General features: G+C 49.9%; 1 protein-coding gene across 10 annotated transcripts in view; it reads left to right on the top strand.

The window, feature by feature from the left end:
* Positions 1-22,907, top strand: part of NAV1 (neuron navigator 1) — a 252,915-nt gene that overhangs the window by 216,580 nt on the left and 13,428 nt on the right. For 4 of the 10 annotated variants that reach the window (XM_045982386.1, XM_045982379.1, XM_045982387.1 and 1 more), the window contains 17 exons: positions 262-303; positions 1,038-1,186; positions 2,982-3,152; positions 4,265-4,317; positions 5,096-5,119; positions 5,231-5,308; positions 8,275-8,358; positions 8,585-8,696; positions 16,274-16,395; positions 17,186-17,194; positions 19,832-20,028; positions 20,270-20,462; positions 20,555-20,723; positions 21,013-21,110; positions 21,281-21,376; positions 21,611-21,770; positions 22,182-22,417. In XM_045982386.1, the coding sequence (XP_045838342.1) occupies positions 262-303; positions 1,038-1,186; positions 2,982-3,152; positions 4,265-4,317; positions 5,096-5,119; positions 5,231-5,308; positions 8,275-8,358; positions 8,585-8,696; positions 16,274-16,395; positions 17,186-17,194; positions 19,832-20,028; positions 20,270-20,462; positions 20,555-20,723; positions 21,013-21,110; positions 21,281-21,376; positions 21,611-21,770; positions 22,182-22,417 (1,993 nt within the window). The remainder of the gene's footprint in view (positions 1-261; positions 304-1,037; positions 1,187-2,981; positions 3,153-4,264; positions 4,318-5,095; positions 5,120-5,230; positions 5,309-8,274; positions 8,359-8,584; positions 8,697-16,273; positions 16,396-17,185; positions 17,195-19,831; positions 20,029-20,269; positions 20,463-20,554; positions 20,724-21,012; positions 21,111-21,280; positions 21,377-21,610; positions 21,771-22,181; positions 22,418-22,907) is intronic. The other 6 variants (XM_045982383.1, XM_045982381.1, XM_045982380.1 and 3 more) reach the window with 6 other exon arrangements.

The raw sequence follows: 22,907 nt of genomic DNA, 5'->3' as shown, positions 1-22,907 counted from the left end.
AAAGCGTTTACTTTTAAGGCCACTCTGGCTTAATAGGATCTTTTAAATAGCCAGCCACATCCTGATTCCCAGCAGAGGAAGACATTAGCATTCCAGTTGAATGCTGGACCACAGCGATCTTCCTGCTTTGTTCACAGAGTTAAAGGGGCTCACAGTTTGATGTCCTGTGTTAGCTGTTGTGTCGCACAAACTTAGAGTCCCAAACTCTGGTTTCTGAGATGGACTCACGTGCTTTTCTCTCTCTTTTTTTTCTCTGCACAGTAATCAGCGGGATCGGAACACTCTTCCCAAGAAAGGGCTCAGGTAACCCTTCAATGTGTTTGCCATTCCCCGTATCCGGGGCTCCTGGTCTGTATGAAAAAAACTGTGACTTGACCCATCCTGAGTCCCAGTCATGAATTCAGGGTCTCCTTTAACTGAGTTACTGGCGTGTGGTTCCTGCACGTGTACCTCCTAGCGCCCCCATCCAGGCTTGCCGTGACGTGTGAGGCGGCCTTATAGTCTGTGCTCTTCCTTGGTGACAGAGGAGAAACAAGTAGGCATGGGACTCCTCCACCTGCCTTTCCCAGCCCAGGCTAGCCCAATCCTGACTGAACGTCCTCTGTAATTTTCCTCTCTCAAAGTTGGAGGGAGAACAGGCTACCTTGGGGTCCATTCAGATGGGATAAGCAGGACACCCCAGTCCTGGGGAGGACTAGGGTACTGAGTTCTTGAGTGAAGAGAACTCCTGCCCTTGGGAAGACCACATATGGAGCCATAAAACTCTGTCCTGAGCTTCTGGGTAGAGGCTCTCCTGTCCCCCTGTCATTTCAGTCCCCACCTCAGGGTATCCCATAGAGATACCTGCCAGTCCTTCGGGACCTCTTGATGGTGTGGGAGAAGATGCTGAGTCCGCACGTGTCTTTCTCATTCCTTAGATGGTTCTGTCCGCTCCCCCTTTTCCTTGTCATGCGTTCCAAACCTCCACACCCGCCAGACCTCTGCTCTGATAGCCCTTTGTAGCTGCGCAGACTGAGCCCTTCTGCTATGCCCTACAGGTACCAGCTTCAGTCCCAGGAGGAGACCAAGGAGAGGCGACACTCCCATACCATTGGTGGGCTGCCCGAATCCGACGACCAGTCAGAGCTGCCTTCCCCCCCTGCACTCTCCATGTCCTTGAGCGCAAAGGGCCAACTTACCAACATAGGTCAGTGCTTCCAGTCACTCGCTGTGGCACGGGATGAGGCAGGGCTCACCCTGCCGTGTGAGGCAAGGCAGCTGGCCTTCAGGTTCCATCTCCTCTCTGACTCCCACTGTATTGGGTCGCTTCGTGGTGCCTCAGTTTATCCATCCAAAGTCAGACTGAAGGCAAAGTGCTCTAAGGTCCTCAACTGAGAAGTCGCCCTGGGCACAAGGAATAAGGTGCTTGTGGCATTGGAGAGTCTGAGCGATGGCGCGGGAAAGCTATTGAGTGAGGCCCGGAGATCAGACTAGCGCAGGGAGCAGGCAATCAGTGGCGGAAAAGAGCCGCCAGGCCCAGGGCAGCAACACTACATGGCTGGGCTGGCGGAGAGGAAGGAGGGAACCGTTGTTGATGGCAGACGATGGGACCAGCCTCATCCTGAAGGCAGCGCGCCTGAAGACACATCCTAGCCTTTCAAAAGCCTGAGGAGAAAGGCTGGCGAGGAGGGAGGCAGGAAGAGAAGGCTGATTCAGAGGCAGGGAGGGGAAGAAGCTTCAGGTGGAGGCCTGACCCCAGGGAGCAGCAGGCCATGATGGGCCCAGGGTGAACCCCTTTAGGACAGAGCCTGGGGCAGGCGTGTGCTTTGCCGTGTCTTGCTAGATCCACCTCCCCATTCAGCTGAGTGAAGGAATGCAGTAAGAGAAAACGAGGACGGGCTATGGGACGGCTATGGGGAATTTGAGGAAAAACTAGGAATCAGGATCGTTTTGCCTAGAGAAGGGAGTGATTTGTAAGGAAAGGTCATCTGCTAGCTGAAGGGCCGTTAGGTGGGGGGCGGGGCCAGCTTGTCCTCCATGTGCACTGAGAACCAAACCAGAGGGAAGGCATGGGTGCTGCAGGCTGAAGGTGCTGGGCTAAACCGTGATCACCTTAACGTGTTTGAAAGGGCCAAGGCAGGTGTAAAATATTCTTCACAGGTCCTTATGGAGGGAGTAGACATCCGCCTGCCTCTGTGGAGGCAGAATAGGCAAGGGGAGCTGTGGGTGTGGACCCAGGGAGGCTGTAACCCCAGCGGGGGGAGGGGCGAAGGGGAGCAGGGGCTGCTGGTCAGCCCGGATCCCGCAGAGCCCAGCGTCAAAGCAGATTCTAGGAGCCTCGCCTGACACTGTCACCTGCTCCACCCATCTGACCTTCCGGCCAGGGGAACGCTGGGCAGGGGGGGTGTGTTTCTTGCTGCGTCAGAACCGGCCAGTGGCCTAGAATGACGCCGCCGGTAGGGAGAGCCTCAGTCCCTCCCGCAGGGCCGAGCCCATCAGAGCCCATAGCCTGGCCCCCTTCTCTAGCTGCCTCTTTGTCGTCATTGAGATCTGAGTCTTGGTCTGAATTCTTAGTCCTCCCAGGCTGCCGGTTGTATTCTACGGAACCACAACATCCCATTTCATTGGCACATTCAAGTGATGTGAAGGTTTTAGAAAAGCTGCGAGGCTCCCCCAGCCTGACCCTCAAAAGCGACAGTTCCCAGGCAGGCAGAGCTGAGGGAAGGTCTTTTAAAACAGGAAAGGCTGTTCCCCCTTTATTCCCCACAGCAGGGTTCCTCTCCATTAGGGCTCGATCTCCCCGGGAGAGACCCCACTCCTAACCAGCAGCTGCCTGCACATTCCCCCCACCCCCCACCCCTTCCTCTCCTGCCCCACCCCTGACCATTTGCCTCCCATGCTCCTGGTGCTCCGTTCCCCAAGGGACCCAGAGAGCTGATGACCCTGCCTCTTCTCCTGCCCTCCCCCTGCCTCTCCTGTCCCCCTCCCCTCTGTCCTTCCAGTGAGTCCCACTGCGGCCACCACGCCAAGAATCACCCGCTCCAACAGCATCCCCACCCACGAGGCGGCCTTCGAGCTGTACAGCGGCTCCCAAATGGGGAGCACCCTGTCCCTGGCCGAGAGACCCAAGGGGATGATTCGGTCAGGATCCTTCCGAGACCCCACGGACGATGGTGAGACTTCATGCCAGCGCGGTTCACGCTCATTCCAGCTCTGCTGGGTCCCCTCACCCGCCACCACCCCCGCCACCACCACCACACACACGTATATGATTCACAGAACATCGAGTCGGGGCCATTTCAGCTCTTTCTTCCCATCCCTTTGAAGGGTCTGGGGGCCCAGAAACCTTTGGGTGGCACCGTCTGGCACTGGGGCTTTGGGCTGGAGCACCTGTCATCGGGGCCGGGGGAGGGAAATGGAGCGTGGAAGGGTTACATGGAACCCCTCAGAGTGCTCCCGAAGCTGTAGCTCCTCCCCATTCCAGCAGCAGCCTCTCCTCCCCACAGTCTTTCAGCAAATGTGAAAAGATCCAGGGATGTAAGGGTGGCTCTTAAAACCCAGGAAAGAATTAGGCATCTCATTCCTCTTGCAAGAATGTTGCAAGGGTTAGCTTCAGGGAGGGGCCTATGGTTGTTTGTGGTGACGTGGGTGTTAAGGGCCAGAGCCTGGACAACCGGGCTTCACGGAGAGCCGACTTCCCACTGGTGTTTTCAGGCCTCCGCGCCTGGAGGCCACCGCACCTGGAGGCCACCTTGCAGGGGCGCTGTGGTTCTGTCAGGCGGGCTAGTGAAGCAACAGAAGGAGGCTTTTACACTTCAGGCCGTTGGCCATCCGCATGGTCCCCAGAGCCAAGAAGAGGACGCGCAGGCCGTATGACGGGATTTGTTCCGAGCAGCTCTGACGAGAAACTCCCCTCTTCCGCAGCTTAAGTACTTTCCTGCCTGGGAAGAGAAGAAGACTCCTGTCCACGATCATCTCCTTTCCCTCTCCCTGAACACTTGTGCCCTGCGGAGCAGGAGCAGGCTGAGCGAGGGCCCGCCATCCCCGGGCTGCCCGAGAATGTAGACTGAAGGAGGAGGCTGGCTCTGCTCAGGACCTTGCCTTGTCAGCAGACACCTGCCTGGTCGGGGCTGTCTTGATGCCAGTTGGGTCCCCCTGTGGTGTTCTTCCTGTTGGCTCCAGATGCCCTCCAGAATGTGAATCCAAACTCCTGCCTTCAGGCTCTGCCCAGGAACTCTTTGTCCCCGGAACCCTCTGTTAACTCTGTGTTCTGCTTCTCTTTCAGTTCATGGCTCAGTGCTGTCCCTGGCCTCCAGCGCCTCCTCCACTTACTCCTCAGTAAGAGCGCTACTTCTCTTCCTCTCTTATCCCCTCTCACGTACTGTTGCCCTGCTCCCCAGAACCTGGGTTGGTTGGGGAACTGGGTGGGGGAAGGAGACTGCTACCTGTTCTTGAGGCCTTGTGGATCTGGAGTGGGGACGGGGGAAGGTGCCTAGACCTTGGAGCACTCGGTTGAGTGCATTAGTTCCTCAGTGGTCTTTCTGGTCTCACCACCAATTCCTGAGCAAACTCGGGTGTCTTTGGTTCCCTTCCTTTGAAAAGGCGATAGTCCCCTTGTGATAGAGCCCATTCTGTGCCAGGGGAATTTGGGAAGCATTCAGGGCAAGGCAGGCTGGGAACTTTCAGGTGTACAGGACTCCAGCATGCTAACAGCATACAGAATTTACCAAGTGTTCCCTGTGGCGGACTGGGCACGCTGTGTTTGGCCATTCGGTGTGACTCGGTTCTCAGATTTTTTTTCCCCTAATTCTTTATTCCTTCAAGTTAGTGGCAGTAGGATTCGTCTTCAGACCAACCGGAGTTTTATTTCTTAGCCTTCTTGGCAATGACAAAGTTGGCTGGAGACGAGCTCCAGAGAAATCTTTTATTGGAACCCAAGGATAGGGTCTCAGCCCATCCTGTGAGGGGGCCAGGGCCAAGACACTGAGTTTCGGCCTCTCTGTACCTCTGAGTCACGCTTCTTCAAGTTCTCCGCCCTGCCACTGGGGCCTGGCTTCCTCACCTCCATAGTAACTACCTCCTTCTCTCTTTCTCTCCTTCTGTGCTCCTTCTTCAGGCTGAGGAGAGGATGCAATCCGAGGTAGGGTGCGAAGCCTTTGTCTCTGCTTGTTAACACCACTGCGCCCCGTTCTGCTTCCAGATCTCTTACTTCTGCTGCTACCATAAGTTTGTATTTCTCTCCCCTCCACAGCAAATCCGGAAGCTGCGTAGGGAACTGGAATCATCCCAGGAAAAAGTGGCCACCCTGACGTCTCAACTTTCTGCCAATGTGAGTGCCATAAAGCAGGGGAAGACCTAGGCAGTTACTTTGGCCCTAAGTCAGATAAGTTCAGCCAGAGGAGGAGAATTCTCCCGTAAGGTATCCGCTGGGCTTAGATGCCAGGGGAGCGGGTCCTGTTCGTGGCTTTACGACAGCAGATTGGGGGATTGGCCTTCTTTGAGTCTTGATATTTATAGAGAAATGCTTTTCCCCCCACCCGAGTTAATAGGTGTGGATGGGTTCATGCCCCATGGTCTTTGAACTCCCTAGAGAAAGGGACAAGGATTATCAGTGGTTATACTTGGAGGTGGGAACAACCTTTCCATTGGCCATGGACACAAGTAGTCACTTATTAGGGAACCCTCAGAACTGTCTGCTGCTGCCCTGGGGTATGTTTCTGTCTTTGTTCAGGCCACAGAACTGGACAGGCACAGAACTAGCTATGACCGTTCTGCCTGGCAAGCATGACACAGCTTAGAAACTCACTCTCGTTCCAGTCCAGCTGCCTCACTCACAACTGCCTTTGCTTAGCTGTCTCCTTGGGCAGGTGGCAGAAATTACCTGAACTTTAGGTTGGGAGCCAGAATTCTTTGTTTCTGCCCTCAGCCTGCCCTCGGTCCATCCCAGTAGAATGAGTTTCTTTCTTTCTGTGGGCCTTGGTCTTTCGACCCTGTGAGGTGAGGGGAAATGAGGCCGCCTCCCCTCACTGGGCTGTGGTAGTTTCTCCCCTGTGACCAAGTTGCAAACAGAGAACATAAGAACCATTTTCCCCCAAAGCTGTAAACAACAGCTGAGCCGGATTTGCAGGAGCCTTCCAAGTGTGCACACAAAAGTAACCATGTCCGCAGTTTCCGCAGGAGTTTTGGGCTTTTTTTCTCGTCCCTTCCTCTCCGGGGGACCCAGCTGTCAGGCCCAGGGGTCTTCATTGGGATCAGGTAGAGGACTCTCCACCAAGATTTCGCATGTTTCTGTTCTGTTTCAACAGCAGTTCCCTCACCGCCATGCTGATAATTCTATTTCTCTGCCCAAATCCTCCACTCATAAGCTGTACACTCACTGGTTTGTTGGAAGCCCATGTCACGCACCGTCTTCCACTCTTGGGGACCCATAAAAGTTACAACATAAGCAAGAACCCTCTCTCCCCTCCCTTGTGCCCCACCCACCACGGCTGGTGGCCTGGGTCACGTCCTGCACACCCCAGGAAATTCACATCTGGGAGATGCAGGGGGAGGGAGGGGCGAGGCGCCAGGGAGGCAGAGAACATTAGTGTGTCTGATTCACCGACATTGGATCTGTCAGCCATCATGCTGTCAAGACGGGGCGAGAGCCAAGAAAATGAATTTAGACGGTGATTTTTCTTTGAACAGGAAGTTCCCTTTGGCTCAGAGAGAACAAACCAAATACCCGGACACGATGGGTTCTGAATTTTAGAGGCAGATCCAGCTGGGGGTCGGAGCCTGGCCCTCAAGCAGGAGACGTGATACCAGAACTCTCTGGGATCCCCTGATTGCTGACGGAGCTTTTGTCATGTTCCGTGGAACTTCCCAGCTGCCCACGCAGAGGGCACATCCCAGACAGGGAGGGACCGCAAGCCATTGCACCTTTCCCAAGTGCCAGCCTATCTCTGGCACCGCTGCTCGGCCCTGAGGTCATGCAGGCCCTTTGGTGAGGTTGAGGGTTAGGGGAGGCTCCGAGGAGGGAAAGGATGGGTAGCAGAAGTGAGGAATGCCCTTCCGGAGCAGAAGGAGCCCCCAGTGAGAAGGGAAGCCAGCCGTTGTTGGGGTCCCTCGAGGAGATGTTCAGGGACTCTGAGTGGGCTGTTTACAGATTTAGGCAAGGATGTAGAGAAGTGAACAAGAGACACCCCGAGGCCAAGAAGACAGGAGTTCCCTGTACAGCAGGTGAAAGTCAGTGGCTCAGGGTCATGACCTAGGTCTGCCGAGGAGAGCCCAGGCCTTGACAGGTTCGCAGCGCATGCAGGTGGACAAGGCAGTTCATAATGACCCAGATGGGTTGCCACCAGCCTATGTCAAATGAAAGTAGCCTCCAGGTGTGTTGCAAAGGCAGGGGCTGAGACTAGAGATGGCCCAGCGGGGAGAGAGAATCACTGACCCACAGGAAGCAGTGACAAGTGTCACAGACCTACATCCTCGAGCTCTGGACAAAAGATCTGCCCAAAATATGCCTGTCACTTCTCACTAGGGCCACTGACCTGCCCAGATACCCTCCAGCGATGACTGTTTCTGCAGCCCCTCGTGTTCCCCTTTCTCTCCCCATTCCCTTCACCTTTCCTATACATCTTGCTGCCAGGTGAAGAGCTTAGCGGGCTAGCCCTGCTCCCAGTGGCCTCAGCTCCACCCTCCCTGGCCAGCCGCCTCGTCATGAAACACACGTGACCTCTAGTGGCCAAACTTCGGAAGGCCCCTGACGTTTTCCTGAGCTCCTTCTCTCTAGCCTGATAAAGGCAGCCGTGAGAAACAAGGACCTGGGAGAAGCGGGATGGAGGCTGCTTGAGAGTAGAGGTGGAAAGAAGCACCAAATGGTTTCTAGTGGGAAGTGATTTGGACCCGTGGGGGCCAGCCCTCCACACAATGCAGGAGTTAAATCAAGACAATAGGCGTGACCCAGAGGTTATGCCCCTCCTGAAGAGCAGAGGGACAGTCCCAACTCTGGTAATGATAGGTGCTGGATCCCAAGTGTCCAAGAGCCTCCAGAAGCCTGCCCTCCCTGCCCTAATGCTGCCTGTACCACTTTCTCATTCACAAAGTTGGTCCCTGCCAGAAAATCTCAGGCCAGAAAGGTGTTTGATTTCACCATCTCTGGTCAGGGAAATCAATATTCAAAAATCACCCAGAGAGTTGTTGGCATTGGTGAGTGTTCAGACACAGAAAACCAGCGAAACTACTTCCCGTAACAGTCTTGTCTTTTCCCAAAGTGTCGGGCAACTTAGGAACCTCCTTCCGTGTTTATTTCAGGCTAATCTCGTGGCAGCTTTTGAGCAGAGCTTGGTGAATATGACATCCCGCCTCCGACACCTGGCGGAGACGGCAGAGGAGAAGGTACGGGAGCTGGGAGTTCTCCTCCCGCACAGAGCTGGGCTCACCTCCCTTACTCTCTCCTGAGCGTGGGTTTCTCCCTCCCCTCCCGTCACCCTGAATCCTCCCCTCAGAGAATTCCCTGCCTTCTCTATCAAATCTGGAAGAATTCCAGTGCCTAGCCCACTGCCTGGCACAGAGTTGGTGTTCCCAGTGCCAGCTGATGACACTATTGTCATGTCTCTCTTAGGACACTGAGCTGCTGGATTTACGAGAAACGATAGACTTTCTGAAGAAGAAGAACTCTGAAGCCCAGGCTGTCATTCAGGGAGCCCTTAATGCCTCGGAAACCACACCCAAAGGTAAGCTATCCAGCCACAGATCGAAGGAGAACAGGAATGGGGTTATTGAAGATTTTTATCTGTGCCTACAAGATTCCAGATTTTTAGAAGGTGAGGGCCCTTTGATGCCCTTCAGTGTGATGCTCTGACTGGTCAGGGCCAGGGGCATGACCCCACTATCCTGGGGATGAGGGAGAGTAGAGCAGACCTGTCATCCCTATGGGTCCTCTCTTGAACCTTGAGGGCAAAGCCCAAGAGCTGTCACAAACCATCACTAAAACAGCACATTATTCTTTAAAAAAACTAGAGGTATTCTTACCATTTGATCCAGCAGTCGCACTCCTTGGTATTTACCCAAATGAGTTAAAATTTTATGTCTTCAGAAAAACCTGAATGTCTATAGCGGTTTTCTTCATCATCACCAAAACTTGGGAGCAACCTAGAGGTATCCTTCAGTAGGTGATTGGAGGAAGGAACTGTGCTATGGCCGATTGATGAAATATTACTCAGCATTAAAAAGAAATGAGCTATCGGGTTGTGAAAAGATAGCGAGCAGTCTCAAATGTACGTTACTAAGTGGAAAAAGCCAATGAGGAAAGACTACATGTTGTCTGATTTTAACTGTGTGACATCCTGGAAAAGACAAATTATGGAGACCCTAAAAGGATCAGTGATTGCTGAGTGGGGTGGTGTGGGGAGGGTGAGTAAGCAGAGTACAGAGGATTTTTAGGGCAGTGAAAGTACCCTTTATGATACTATGATGGTAAGTACCTGTTATTATACATTTGTTCAAAGCCGTAGGATGTCTATAACACCAAGAGCGAACCCAAATGTCAGCTATGGGCTCTGGCTGATAATGGGGTATCGGCGCAGAGTCATCAGTTGTAACACGTGCGCCCCTCTAGGGGGTGTGCTGACCGTGGGGGAGGCTGTGCATGTAGAGGCGACAGGAGGATATGGGAACCTTCTGTACCTTCCTTTGAATTTTGGCTGAGAACCTAAAACTGCTCTACCAAATAAAGTCTAAAAAATCAGCACTTTACATTTTTACACACACATACACCTATAATCATAGTTATTTAATCCTTATGTCAGTTCGCCAAGGCGACGTAATCTACTCTTCAAATGAGGTGACGATCACGGAGGTTTTATGGGGCCTGGTGGGTTGGGCCTCTGCCTTCGGCTCAGGTCATGGTCTCAGGGTCCTGGGATCGAGCCCCACATTGGGCTCCCTGTTTGGTGGGGAGCCTGCTTCTCCCTCTCCCTCTGCTGCTCTGCCTGCTTGTGCTCTCTTGTTCTGTCAAATAAATAAATAAAAATCTTTTAAAAAACAAAAACAAATAAACATTTTCAAGTAAGAACTCCACTGACTTCCACACTCCCATCAATCTATATTCATCTGATCCTTACTTATTTTTCTCCCATTTTGTTGAAAGGGACTGTCCTTTCTGGCCAAGAGGGCTCCCTTATCTAATGCTTTGGGATGCTCCCTCTGGCATTGATACCCATCGCATGTGCACGTACACACACACACACACACACACCCCTACATCTTTGATCTCTTACCCTCCATTCATTCCTTCCCTTTTCCTTATAATGCTGCTAAAGGCTCTTTTATCTTTAAAGATGACAAAAGGTGTATCCACATCCTTTTTTTAAAAAAAGATTTTATTTATTTATTCATGAGAGGTAGAGAGACAGAGAGGCAAAGGCTGAGGGCGTGGATGCCGATGTGGGACTGGAATCATGACCTGAGCAGCAGGGCAGATGTTTAACCAACTGAGCCACCCAGGCGTCCCTCCACTCTTCTTTCTAATTATAATCTTATCTCTTTCCTTCCTTCACAAACTTACCTTCCACTTCCCTTACCCCCCCTAACCCCACCGTAATTTACTTCTACTGCTATCACCCTACCAAAACTGCTTTTCACTGAAATCACCAAGGATCCCCATTTTCCCAAAACGTAACTAGTAATTGTTAGTACTTAGTTTACTTGGCTTATGTGAAATAGACATGATACCTAACCAGAAGTTTGTGGGGTCAGATCAGAAGACCTATGTGAGGGGCGCCTGGGTGGCTCAGTGGATTAAGCCGCTGCCTTCGGCTCAGGTCATGATCTCAGGGTCCTGGGATCGAGCCCCGCATCGGGCTCTCTGCTCTGCAGGGAGACTGCTTCCTCCTCTCTCTCTGCCTGCCTCTCTGCCTATTTGTGATCTCTCTCTCTGTCAAATAAATAAATAAAATCTTTAAAAAAAAAAAAAAAAGAAGACCTATGTGAGCATTCACCATGGTGCCAGGCATTTGATAGGGGCTCAAAATAACCTCTCCCTACATACACACACAACCACACAGACAATATCCCAAGATTTCCAAGATTTGGCCCTGTTAAGTTCTCCTTTTCTTCTTTAAATTCTCCCCGTAGCTTCTGAGTCATCATTCCCATCTTGGCCTTGTCCTACCACATCTGACTCCTCCCATTTCTTCCTTCTACTTCGTCTTCAGGGACTGGGCTCCAAGAGCTCTGGCCACAGCTTTTTTGTTTGTTTTTTGAAGAGTGAGAGAGAGAGAGAAAGAGAGAAAGGGACGAGGGGAGGGACAGTGGGAGAGGGACAGAGAGATCTTAAGCAGTTTCCACGTTCAGCCTGGAGCCCAGCATGGGGCTCGATCCCACAACCTTGAGATCATGCATGACCTGAGCCAAAATCAAAAGTCAGGTGCTTAACTGACTGAGCCACCCAGGCACCCCTGGGTCAAGGTCTTTTTTAAGATAGAAGGCAAAGAGTGGCATGCCTTTCCATTTATTTATTCTTTAATTTCTTTCAGTGGTATTTGGCTGTTTTCAGTATCTAAGTCTTGCATTTCTTTTGTTAAATTTGTTTTTGATACTATTGTAATTAGAACTGTTTTTCTTAATTTCCTTTTCGGATAATTTTGTTTTTGATACTATTGTAATTAGAACTGTTTTTCTTAATTTCCTTTTCGGATTATTCATTACTGGTATATTGAAATACAATAGGTTTTTTAATATATTGATCTTGTATCCTGCAAACTTGCTGAGTTTATATGCTAGCTCAGTAAGTTTCACAACCTCCTCTAAATGTGTATCTCTGTCTTCTTAACATGTACCTCCGTCCTGAATATTGTACGTCTATTTCCAAATACTTTTGGACATTCCCACTTAGATCACCTGATAGGTGTCCCTAACTCAACATGTCCACCATTAAAAGGCACTCCCTCCACCTCCCTTACACATACACAAACCAACACTTTCCCTTCTGCAGTTTGACCCATTTCAGGTATTATCCTCTGCCTGGTCACCCAAACCACTAATACAAAAGTCATCTCTTACGTCTCACTGGTTCACATATAAAGCCATTGAGTTATATATATAATTCATGCAGATAGATAGATACTCAGTTCTCTCTCTCCTCTGCCTTGTCATTACCCTGGCTCTGGTTTTCATCACTCTTCTTCTGGATTATTACAATAATTTCCTAACTAGTCTTGCATTGCTACAGTCAGTCCTTCCTTCGTGGACCCCCATCCCTCTCCCCACACCGGTGTCATCCAATCATGTCAGCTGAGATCGGAAATCATTCCAACTGCAGTATGGACTGGATATTAATTTAAAGGAATTACTGTTCATTTTTTAGGTGTGATAATGATGATGTGGGATAATGTCCTGATTCTTAGAAGATGCATCCTGAAGCACTGAGTGGCAAAGTGTCATGTTGCCTGCCACTTCTTTTCAGATTATTCCAGAAAATATCTGTATGTGGGGGGCGGGGGGAGAGCATGCACAAGTGTGAATGGAACAAAATATTAACAACTGTTAAATTAGGTGGAGGGGCATACGGGTGTCCATTGTGCTATGCTTTTAAGTATTTCCATGTGCTTGAAACATTTCAGAAGAACAAGTTAAAGGGAAAGAGACTATGCTCCAAACCCATTAGTATGGAGTACTGTCCTCTTCCTGATCCCAAACAAGCATTTCTCTCCAGCTTCATCCTCTACCCCCTCTCTTGCACCCTGTATCCCAGCCATGGCACTAGTGAAAAATACTTACTGAGCACTTGGCATATGCTAGGTACTTTTCTAAGGATTGTAATTGTATTGATTAATTTATCCAGGTAACAGCCCTATAAAGTATATTTTATAGTTGAGAATAAGAGAGAAAATAAGTCCCTTGGAAAAACACAGCTCATAAGTGATAAATCTGGAATATTACACTACTTCTGATTTCCCAAGTGCATCTTACTCTTTAGATATGGGTTTGTTAAGTGAATAAATGAATGCTGTCTTTTGGGATGAGTTTGCTTGTTTTCCTCAGTTCAGAGTGACCTAGGCTCAACTTGGTTAGGAGGATTTCTAGGACCATTCAATAAGCTAATGCTCAAAGTCATGATACCTACCCTTATTTTATTTGTGAAAAGGTAGTAAATGTATGTAGCACAAAATTAAAAATGCACAAAAGAGTTCCTAACTTTCTGAAGATTATTTGATTCTAGGACATCCTTTGCTTCTAAAAGTACTATATAGCATATTTTTTAGGGGCGCCTGGATGGCTCAGTGGGTTGAGGTCTTTGCCTTCGCCTCAGGTCATGATCCCAGCTCCTGGGATTGAGCCCCACATCAGGTTCTCTGCTCAGCAAGGAGCCTGCTTCCCTCTCTCTCTCTCTCTCTGCCTGCCTCTCTGCCTGCTTGTGATCTCTGTCTGTCAAATAAATAAATAAAATCTTTTAAAAAATAATTAAATAAATAAATTTAATGGATAGACTTGCAACTACTTGGAACCTCTGAGTTGACAGATGCAGGCATTTATTTTGCTGCCCTTCATTTTATTTTTAATTAACTAATTTTTAACTAAATTTATTTTTTATCATAAAAGCAATACAGGGGCGCTTGGGTGGCTCAGTGGGTTAAAGCCTCTGCCTTCAGCTCAGGTCATGATCCCAGGGTCCTGGGATCGAGCCCCGCATCGGGCTTTCTGCTCAGCAGGGAGCCTGTTTCCCCCCTCTCTGCCTGCCTCTCTGCCTACTTGTGATCTCTGTCCATAGATAAATAAAATCTTTAAAAATAAATAAATAAATAATAATAAAAGCAATACATATTCGGAGGAAAATGTGAATTAGGGGTTAACAAGCCATGGCCCATTGGCCAAATCTGCCTCACCACCTGTTTTGTTTTGTTTTTTAAAGATTTATTTATTTGAGAGAGAAAGAGAGCTAGAGGTGGGGGAGGGGCAGAGGTAGAGAGAAAATCACAAGCAGACTCTGCGCTGGACGCAGAGCCAGATGCAGGACTTGATCTCATGACGCTGAGATCATGACCTGAGCTGAAATCAAGAGTCAGAAGCTTAACTAGACTGAGCCATCCAAGTGGCCCTCACTATCTGTTTTTTAAAATAAGGTTTTACTTACACATAGTCACACTCATTATTTACTTATTGTCTATGGCTGCTTTAGTGCAACAGCAGCATTGCTGACTAGGTATAACAGAGACCATGTGGCTGCAAAGCCTGATATATTTACTGTCTGGCTCTTTACAGTGACCATGTGTCAGCCCCTGATATGTAAGCTATACAAAAGGGTACTGTAAAATATAAAAATCCCTCTCCCTGAATCCCCCCAAATCTCACTCCCCAGAGATAACTACTGTTAATAGTTTCTTGTGAATCTTTCCAAAAATAATTTTCTGCATATACAAAAATACGTGTGTGTGTGTGTGTTTTATACAAATGGAAATTTCTTTACTTCAAATCAGCATGTTCTCCTGAGAGTTTTCCACACTTTTTTTTTTTTAAGATCTTATTTATTTATTTGACAGAGAGAAATCACAAGTAGGCAGAGAGGCAGGCAGAGAGAGAGGAGGAAGCAGGCTCCCCGCTGAGCAGAGAGCCCCATGCGGGACTCAATCCCAGGACCCTGGGATCACACCTGAGCTGAAGGCAGAGGCTTAACCCACTGAGCCACCCAGGCACCCCACACCTTTAAAATAACTGGAAATACTCTGTTGTATTATAAACTTGGTTTTATAATCTTTGAACGAAGTGCTGTCCATGGGCTTTGTGAACTCTGGTGTTCTTGTTTCCCCAGCAGTATGAAAGGAAGATTAGAGTTTAACAATGCTTTCTTGGTCATGGAGAGAATGAGAAAGTAACCAGGAACTACCCACATCTTCACTGAACAGCTCTTGTTTCTAGAGGACAATGGCAAATAGCCACCTCGCTGGGCCCCTACCTCTAAATCTGGTTTCCCTCCACTTCCTCTTTCTGCACGTTAACTCAGTAAGCTCCATGAAAAAAGTAGTCTTCTGACTTTGTCCTACAATTAGGCAAGATGCTGATATTGGAGGAGACTAGCTGAAAGGTACACAGGACTTCGCTGTATATTTCTTTGTAACTTTATGTGAGTCTGTAATTATTTCAAAATAAAAAGGTTTTATAAATCTGATTTTATCTTGGGGCGCCTGGGTTGTCTCAGTTGGTTAAGCATCCAACCCTTGATTTCGGCTCAGGTCATGATCTCAGGGTCCTGGGATCAAGTTCCACATCCAGCTCCCTGCTCAGCAGAGAGCCTCTTTCTCCCTCTCCCTCTGCCTACTTGTGCTCTTTCCCAATCTCTCTGTCAAATAAATAAAATCTTTTTTTTAAAAATCTGATTATAGTCTGCCTTTGCTCCAGAATCTTACTGCTCCTGCCCATTACCTATGGCACAAACGCAGATTTCCTTTAAAAGGCTTTCAGGACTCTCCTGATCTGGCCTGAGCCTACCCTCCACTCTCACCCTCACCTCTTGGGCTGTGCTCCTTGTACTGCTCCCATTCCAGTCTGCCCGAAGTTCCCCAAAGCAGAGCCAGATCCCTGCACAGGGCCTTTGCATGTGCTTTTCCTTTAGCCCAGATCGTTCTTCCAGTGTTCCTATCTGTTCTTTCAAGACTGAAACATCTCCTCCCTGGTTAATTCTTTCCTTCCCTGTGCTGGAAAAGTGGATCATCTTTTGTGCCATTCCAAACCTCAGAGTGTTGAAAAGATTTTCTACCTGTCAGATGAGACAACAAAAGCTCATACACATGGCTACTTATACCTGGCTTTGGAGCACCAGGCAGCCCAGCATTGCTGGGGAAAATAATGAAAAATGGTAGCTTGAGGGGTGCCTGGCTGGCTCTGTTGGTGGAGTGTGCAGCTCTTGATCTCGGGGTGCTGAGTTCGAGTCTCACACTGGGGGTAGAGTTTACTTTAAAAAAAAAAAAAATGGTAGTTGATGTCTCCATCAAAGTATTGAGGGCCGGCTCTCTTTAAGCCCTTCTCAGACCTCTTCAGGCTAAGTTCATTAGTTTGTGTACTGCTGTTTATCCTACTAGACTGGACGCCTCTTGAGAACAGGAATCATTTCTTATTTTTTACCGTTATCATTTTTTTAAATGTTGAAACGTGATTGGCCCTCAGGAAATGTTGAAAGAATGATCCCAAAAAATAAATAATGTGGATGGAGGAGTAGTTGGTGCCCTTCTGCTCCGCCTTCTGCTGCTATGCTGGCCCTAAGTCCCACGTCTTCTTTAAATCTACCCTGTGTGTGCTCTTCCCACTTGGCCCCTAGAACTCCGGATCAAGAGACAGAACTCTTCAGACAGCATCTCAAGCCTCAACAGCATCACCAGCCATTCCAGCATTGGCAGCAGCAAGGATGCTGATGCAAAAAAGAAGAAAAAAAAGAGCTGGGTAGGTAAAGTTTGGGGGGCAGGAATTATGTAGAGCCATGGTGGGTCACCTCCACTTCAGCATAGGGACCAGCTCCTTCCAGAATTAACCAAGATAGGGTGCCTTGGGATGAATAGGAAGCCCGAGGCATCAGCTCAGAGCAAGGTCTGCCAAACTCTCCTGTTATCCCCATCCTACCCAACCTGTACCAAGGCCATCCCTCCAACCCCATGCACACCCGCTTTCCTGGAGTTCCCCATGCCTTGGATTAGGTCAAATGTATTTGGCAACAGAAGGAAATATCCAGAAGGGGACGTCCTATCAAGCCCCTCGCCCGCCCCTCCCCATTACCTTCTATACTCTGGAGAGAAGATTTTTCTGAACAAAGCCGTTCATTCTAGATGCTCCTGCAGGTCGTTTCTTGGAAATTTTTGGAGAGGTATTTGTGGAACTTTCCATATTACTTCAGAAGGAACCATTATATTACCGCTGACTAGTCCAAAGAGAGTACCCCCCCCTTCCCAATCCCCTCTCCCCCCACGGCTGGCTCCCGATGGCCTGAAACTGACTTCGGAGGACCTTTTCTGAAGTTCTGTAGACAAATCTAAAACATTTTTAGCCTCTGTGCTGCCTGTGGTAAGGAGGATTCCGAAATGGAGACTTCTTGTTCCTCTGTCCCCTGTTCAATAAGACTGGCCCCCAAACCTTTGTATAGCCCAGTTGGGTCCCAGCTGTGTGAAATGAGTGATTAAGTGTTGCTTCTTTTTTTTTCCCTTCAAAATGCTGACTTCAAATCCCTATTTTTTTCCAGGTCTATGAGGTAAGAGACCCAGTTCCTCTCTCCTTGTTTTCTCTTTCCTTTTGCCATACCTTCCCCATTTCCAGAGCAACTCCCTCCCCCTAAAGAAAGAGTGGCCACTCATAAAACTAACCGTAACAGCCACCCCAGAGTTCCTAACTCACTCCACTGCATGGTCCATCCGCGGCTGCCTCCACATGAGGACAGAGGAGTGGTCTGGTTGGGGGCCAAATGGAAAAGTTAAACAAAATTCTGATCTATTCCCTCCTGTCTTCCCCTTGTTACAAAATCAACCTGTTGTAAAAGCAGTCACTTGGAGTTCCTCCTGTCCAGAAAATGAGCTTTCTGATTTTTTTTGTTCCTTCCAACCCTAGAAGCCCCAAATGGAAGAGAATCACAGGACGAACAGTATTTTGACCACAGTCCCCAGAGGCCAGTGCAATTAGGGTCTCGCTGGAAGATTTAGCTCTCTAGGGAGACGAACCAGAAATAGAAGATGATATGATCCAATCCAGGGCCCCCTCAAACCACCCAAAAACCCGAAGCCCTCTGAGCCTCCATGGAGTTTCCAAAGACATTTCAGGGATTAGAGTAGAGTCTCAGACAAGCAGAAAGTAAACCCAGAGTTTCCAATTCAGACCAGACATCTGAGGTCCACTAATGTAGCACAGCATTGCCCAGGTGTTACGAAGGATGTGAAAAGCGGAGTCTGTAATCAGAACCATCCAGAAGCCTGCAGAATTGCTGGGGAGACAAAAACCAATAGGTACCTGTGAGACTGATGACAATCCAGTGGTGCCAAAATGCTTAATTCAGCCAGTGAGTGCTAGAGGAGCTCGTAGATGAAACTAATTACAGGAGGCCGGGGAGACCCCACAGGGGAGAGGAAAGCTAAACTGAGATGGGACTGTGCTAGGAGAGTGTGCGGAGATGCTCTCTGCAGGGACAAAGTCAGGGTAGCTGGAGTTCTAAGGAGAGTGGGCGCAGGTGGGAAGGGCCTGTAATGCCAGGATAATTATTTAAACTTGATTCTTTAGGTTGGCCTTTCCCAGCATGTGTTGGGTACCAGGCCATGCAAGGCGATGCTCCTTAAAACAGGGACACCATCCTCAAATCTGAGAAGCCCTGCATTGCTACAGTGCACAGCCATGTAGGAACGTTCTGAGATGTCCCTCCGTAGAGTCTGTTTCATCTTGCTTGATTCACTGTTTCCCGAACTCAGGGAATCCTTCACCACATAACACCAGTGAACATCTGCCAACAGCTGTGCCTTGGGAACCCGGAACAACACAGAGAACACTGCTGTCTCTCCCTCAGCGTCTTCGTGCTCTTACAGGATGTGTGCGTGGGGTAGATTGTGGTCATAGGATCTCTTGCTGTGCACGCACACACGCATGCACACGCGCACACACTCTCTCTTTCTCTGTCTTTCTCATACACACCCACCTTCCATGAGGCAGCAGTGCGGAGACCACTGGGTTGAAAATTAGGAAGCCTGAGTTCCAGTCCCAGGCCTGGACTGGGACTCTACAATTTTAAGCAAGTCAGCTTTTCACCCTCCATGATAATCTATCCCCTGCACACACACACTAGCTAACTGCACCCATACCCTCTCTCTTCTGTCCCCATCGCAGCCAGATTGGTCCTCTGTGTCCTGCCTAGTAGGCACCCCAACACATATCACCATCAGCTCTCCTCACTTACCCAACAGCCTTCCTGTATTCCAGAAGAGACACTTGGAAAGAGTACCCTCCAATTTTCTTTTCTTTCACTGTCCTAAAGATCTGGATTGCTTTTGTCCCCTCCAGCCTTCGACCCCTCCTTTACTCTCTGTCTCTGGCTGCCGTTCCATATCTGTGTCCCTGTGTGTGTGCATGCTATATGGATGCATGAGAACGGGCGGGCCAGGACCTTGGTTTGCATCTCTAGCTCACAGCCCTAACACCCGAGCTCATCACCACAAATCAAACAACCTACGGTCGCATTATAGCCTCCCACGTATTCGGAGGAGATGCTGGGAAATAGTCCTTATTCTAGAACATGTGAGTGGGAACAGGAGAAAGCACTTGTGTCTGATTATTTTCACCATTCTGAGATGTGCTGAGCACAAGAGACACTTAAAAAAAAACAAACAAAAAAAAAACCAACTTGATACCAGTCCCTTCCGTTGATTTCCACAGAATCACCTTGCCAGTTCCTGGTTAGTAGCTAAATAGGTAAATGGATTCTGATCGAATGAGCCATGGTAGGGGTGGGTCCTGAGACCCAAAGTGAACAAGGCTCTAGACTGAGCAGTCATTGGTCTGCTGGAGAAGGTGGGATTGGATCATTGAGAGCTTGGCCACCCTGTGACCTTTGGGGGCTTCTCTCTGCCCCCTTAGGGGCATAGTTCCCCCGTGGGAGAGAGCAGACCCAAGAAGTTCCCATAGACTACAGCAACGGCAAGCCAGAACAGTTCACTTTCTCTCAGCCCTAATTTCTAGGCAACTCTTCTGTCCATATTCCATGAATCGAGTGAAGCCTTAAGAAGGAGGCTTAATGACAGCAAGCAGATACCCTGCCCGTACACCTCTCCGTCTCAGAAGTCCCAAACCCGTGCTCCCCCAGTCCCCAGAGCGGAGCCCTGACGTCTCTCCACTTGGATCTGCTTTTTTCTAGCTTCGAAGTTCCTTCAACAAAGCCTTCAGCATAAAAAAGGGACCCAAGTCCGCTTCCTCGTACTCTGACATTGAGGAGATTGCCACCCCGGACTCCTCCGCCCCGTCGTCCCCTAAACTGCAGCACGGCTCCACGGAGACCGCATCGCCCTCCATCAAGTCCTCCAACTCCTCCTCTGTGGGCGTAGATGTCACCGAGTAAGTGCTGTCTGCCGGCCACCCGGCCCAGGACGAGGATGCACCACTGGCTGGGAGTGGCAGTTAAGTCCGTGTTTGGCTCTGGATGAACGACACCACGCTGTAGGTCTCTCCTGGGGCCTCTGAGACCTGCCCTCCCACCACTGATTATCTCTGAGACTAGCGACCAAGGCTCTTCTTGTGCCCCCGTAACTCTAGAGCCGCCCCACGTGGCCTGGCTTCACTTCTCACTTTCTTCCAGGGGCCCCGCTCACCCGGTCCCCCACACTAGGCTGTTCCATGGCAACGAGGAGGAGGAGCCAGAGAAGAAGGAGGTGTCAGAACTGCGCTCGGAGCTGTGGGAGAAGGAGATGAAGCTTACAGACATCCGCTTGGAAGCCCTCAACTCCGCCCACCAGCTGGACCAGCTTCGGGAGACGATGCACAATATGCAGGTGCGTGTCTGGGCGGGGAGCTGAGCAGAGGGAAGACCGAGCCCTGGGATCCATCCAACTCTGCGGCCCTGCCCCGTCTGTTCTCGCTGCAGCTGGAGGTGGACCTGCTGAAAGCCGAGAACGACCGGCTGAAGGTCGCCCCAGGCCCCTCCTCGGGCTCCACTCCAGGGCAGGTCCCCGGATCTTCTGCGTTAGCCTCCCCTCGCCGCTCCCTGGGCCTTGCCCTCACCCATTCCTCCAGCCCAAGTCTCACCGACACAGGTACCTGTTTGGGAGAAAAATAGGGTGGCAGCAGGAAGAGGGTTTGGGTCCCTGGTACACCAATGTGCTCCCTCAGGGGGCACGCCTCTCGGGTCACGGAGGTTAACAGTGGCTAAATCAAGTGCACCTCCCATGTCACAAGACACAGCATTGTTCTAATGGCTTTTTTGGTTTTGGAGTTTCAGTTTCATCTCGGTAGTCAATAGTCATTTGGAAGAGATGGTGACTGGAAGGTTCAGGAAAGCCTGTGGGTGCCCCTAAAGCCAATAGTTGTTTTCATTGCCGACAGACCTGTCACCCATGGATGGCATCAGCACCTGTGGTCCAAAGGAGGAAGTGACCCTTCGGGTGGTGGTACGGATGCCCCCCCAGCACATCATCAAAGGGGTAAGAAACTTCTGGGAGCCTAGTAACACTATTATTTTTATCCAAGAACATCTGGGCTCTGAACAGCCCCAAAACCAGAATATCCCACCACTAAGGTTTTTTCGGACCAACCCCCTTTCTTGGAGGAACCACACTGAGGCTCACACGCTTCTTTCTGCCTGGCCATGTAGGACTTGAAACAGCAGGAATTCTTCCTGGGCTGTAGCAAGGTCAGTGGAAAAGTGGACTGGAAGATGCTAGACGAAGCTGTTTTCCAAGTGTTCAAGGTAAAGGGATACATGTACCTCCCAAAGGTTGTTCATCCTTTCATGGGATATGGAGCCATCCAGGCATTGGGATCTTGGGGATCTTTGATGCTTCCTGGAGAAATGCTAAGTAGGAAAAACAGTTTCTCCATGGACTCCTCTTTCCTCTGAAATCTGTGGCTTGTACCTCTGGGTTTGCATCACCTTGGTGTTCCTCTCTATCCTTTTTTTTTTTTTTTCCTTCTTTTCTTTCAGGACTACATTTCTAAGATGGACCCAGCCTCCACCCTGGGACTGAGCACCGAGTCCATCCATGGCTACAGCATCAGCCACGTGAAGCGGGTGTTGGACGCAGAGCCTCCAGACATGCCTCCCTGCCGCCGAGGTGTCAACAACATATCGGTCTCCCTCAAAGGTCAGTCTTTGTCTCTTGGGGTGCAGCGGTATGGGATGAGGGAGGGAGCGGCACAACAGACAGTCCGTCACACATTCATTCAACAAGGACTTACTCAGAAGCTATGCGGTGCAGCTCACTGTACTAAAGTAAGGTGCGATGTACAAAGATGAGTAAGACCCAGTCCTAACTTCTGTTCCTAGGGCCATTTCATTGTCAGGGAAATTTCTAGAAAGCCTGGGTTTCTCACTCCACCCACACACCTGTAACTCCAAACGCATCCCTAAAAATAAGATCTATGTTTTCAAAACTAGGGGTTAGAGGATTCCTGTGGAGCCATGGGGCACGTGGCCCTAGGTTCTTCCAGTGGGCACCTAGGGCCATGCTCGGGGCTCCGGTCGTGGCTCATGCTCTCTGGGGCTGGGGGTTCAGGTCTAAAGGAGAAGTGCGTCGACAGCCTGGTGTTCGAGACACTGGTCCCCAAGCCGATGATGCAGCACTACATAAGCCTTCTGCTCAAGCACCGGCGCCTCGTCCTCTCGGGCCCCAGCGGCACAGGCAAGACCTACCTGACCAACCGGCTGGCCGAGTACTTGGTGGAGCGCTCTGGCCGCGAGGTCACCGAGGGCATCGTCAGCACCTTCAACATGCACCAGCAGTCTTGCAAGGTGGCTGCCTCCTGACACCCCCGCCAGCCCTGGCTTAGGCCTCAGCTCCCCCAAGGCATTCCCCAGGCCCCTTTCCACCCCTTCTGTACCCTTTCTTCCCCTCCCCATTGCATTTCCCTTTTCCAGTCCCTCCACTGCCCCCAGATTCTTTCCAGACTTTTCCTTTCCCTTCTTTTTCTACACTTCCCCTTGTCTCTGCTATACGCCTTTCCCTTACGCTGATCATTGACTGAACGACATTCTCGTTTCCAACTCGCTTTCTGCCGACCCTGAAAATCCCGTCCCTTTGTTTACTTCTTCCCTCTACCTTTCTTTTCAGTATTACTCTGACTTTGGGCTTTCAGGGGAGAAGAACTCGGAATTATATGTGACACGTTCCTTTTTTTTTTTTTTTTTAGGATTTTACTTATTTATTTGACAGACAGAGATCACAAGTAGACAGAGAGGCGGGCAGAGAAAGAGGGAGAAGCTGGCTCCTCGCTGAGCAGAA

Source organism: Meles meles, chromosome 17, assembly GCF_922984935.1.
Source record: "Meles meles chromosome 17, mMelMel3.1 paternal haplotype, whole genome shotgun sequence".
Lineage (NCBI taxonomy): Eukaryota > Metazoa > Chordata > Mammalia > Carnivora > Mustelidae > Meles > Meles meles.
This window is presented reverse-complemented; position numbering and strand designations above follow the sequence as displayed.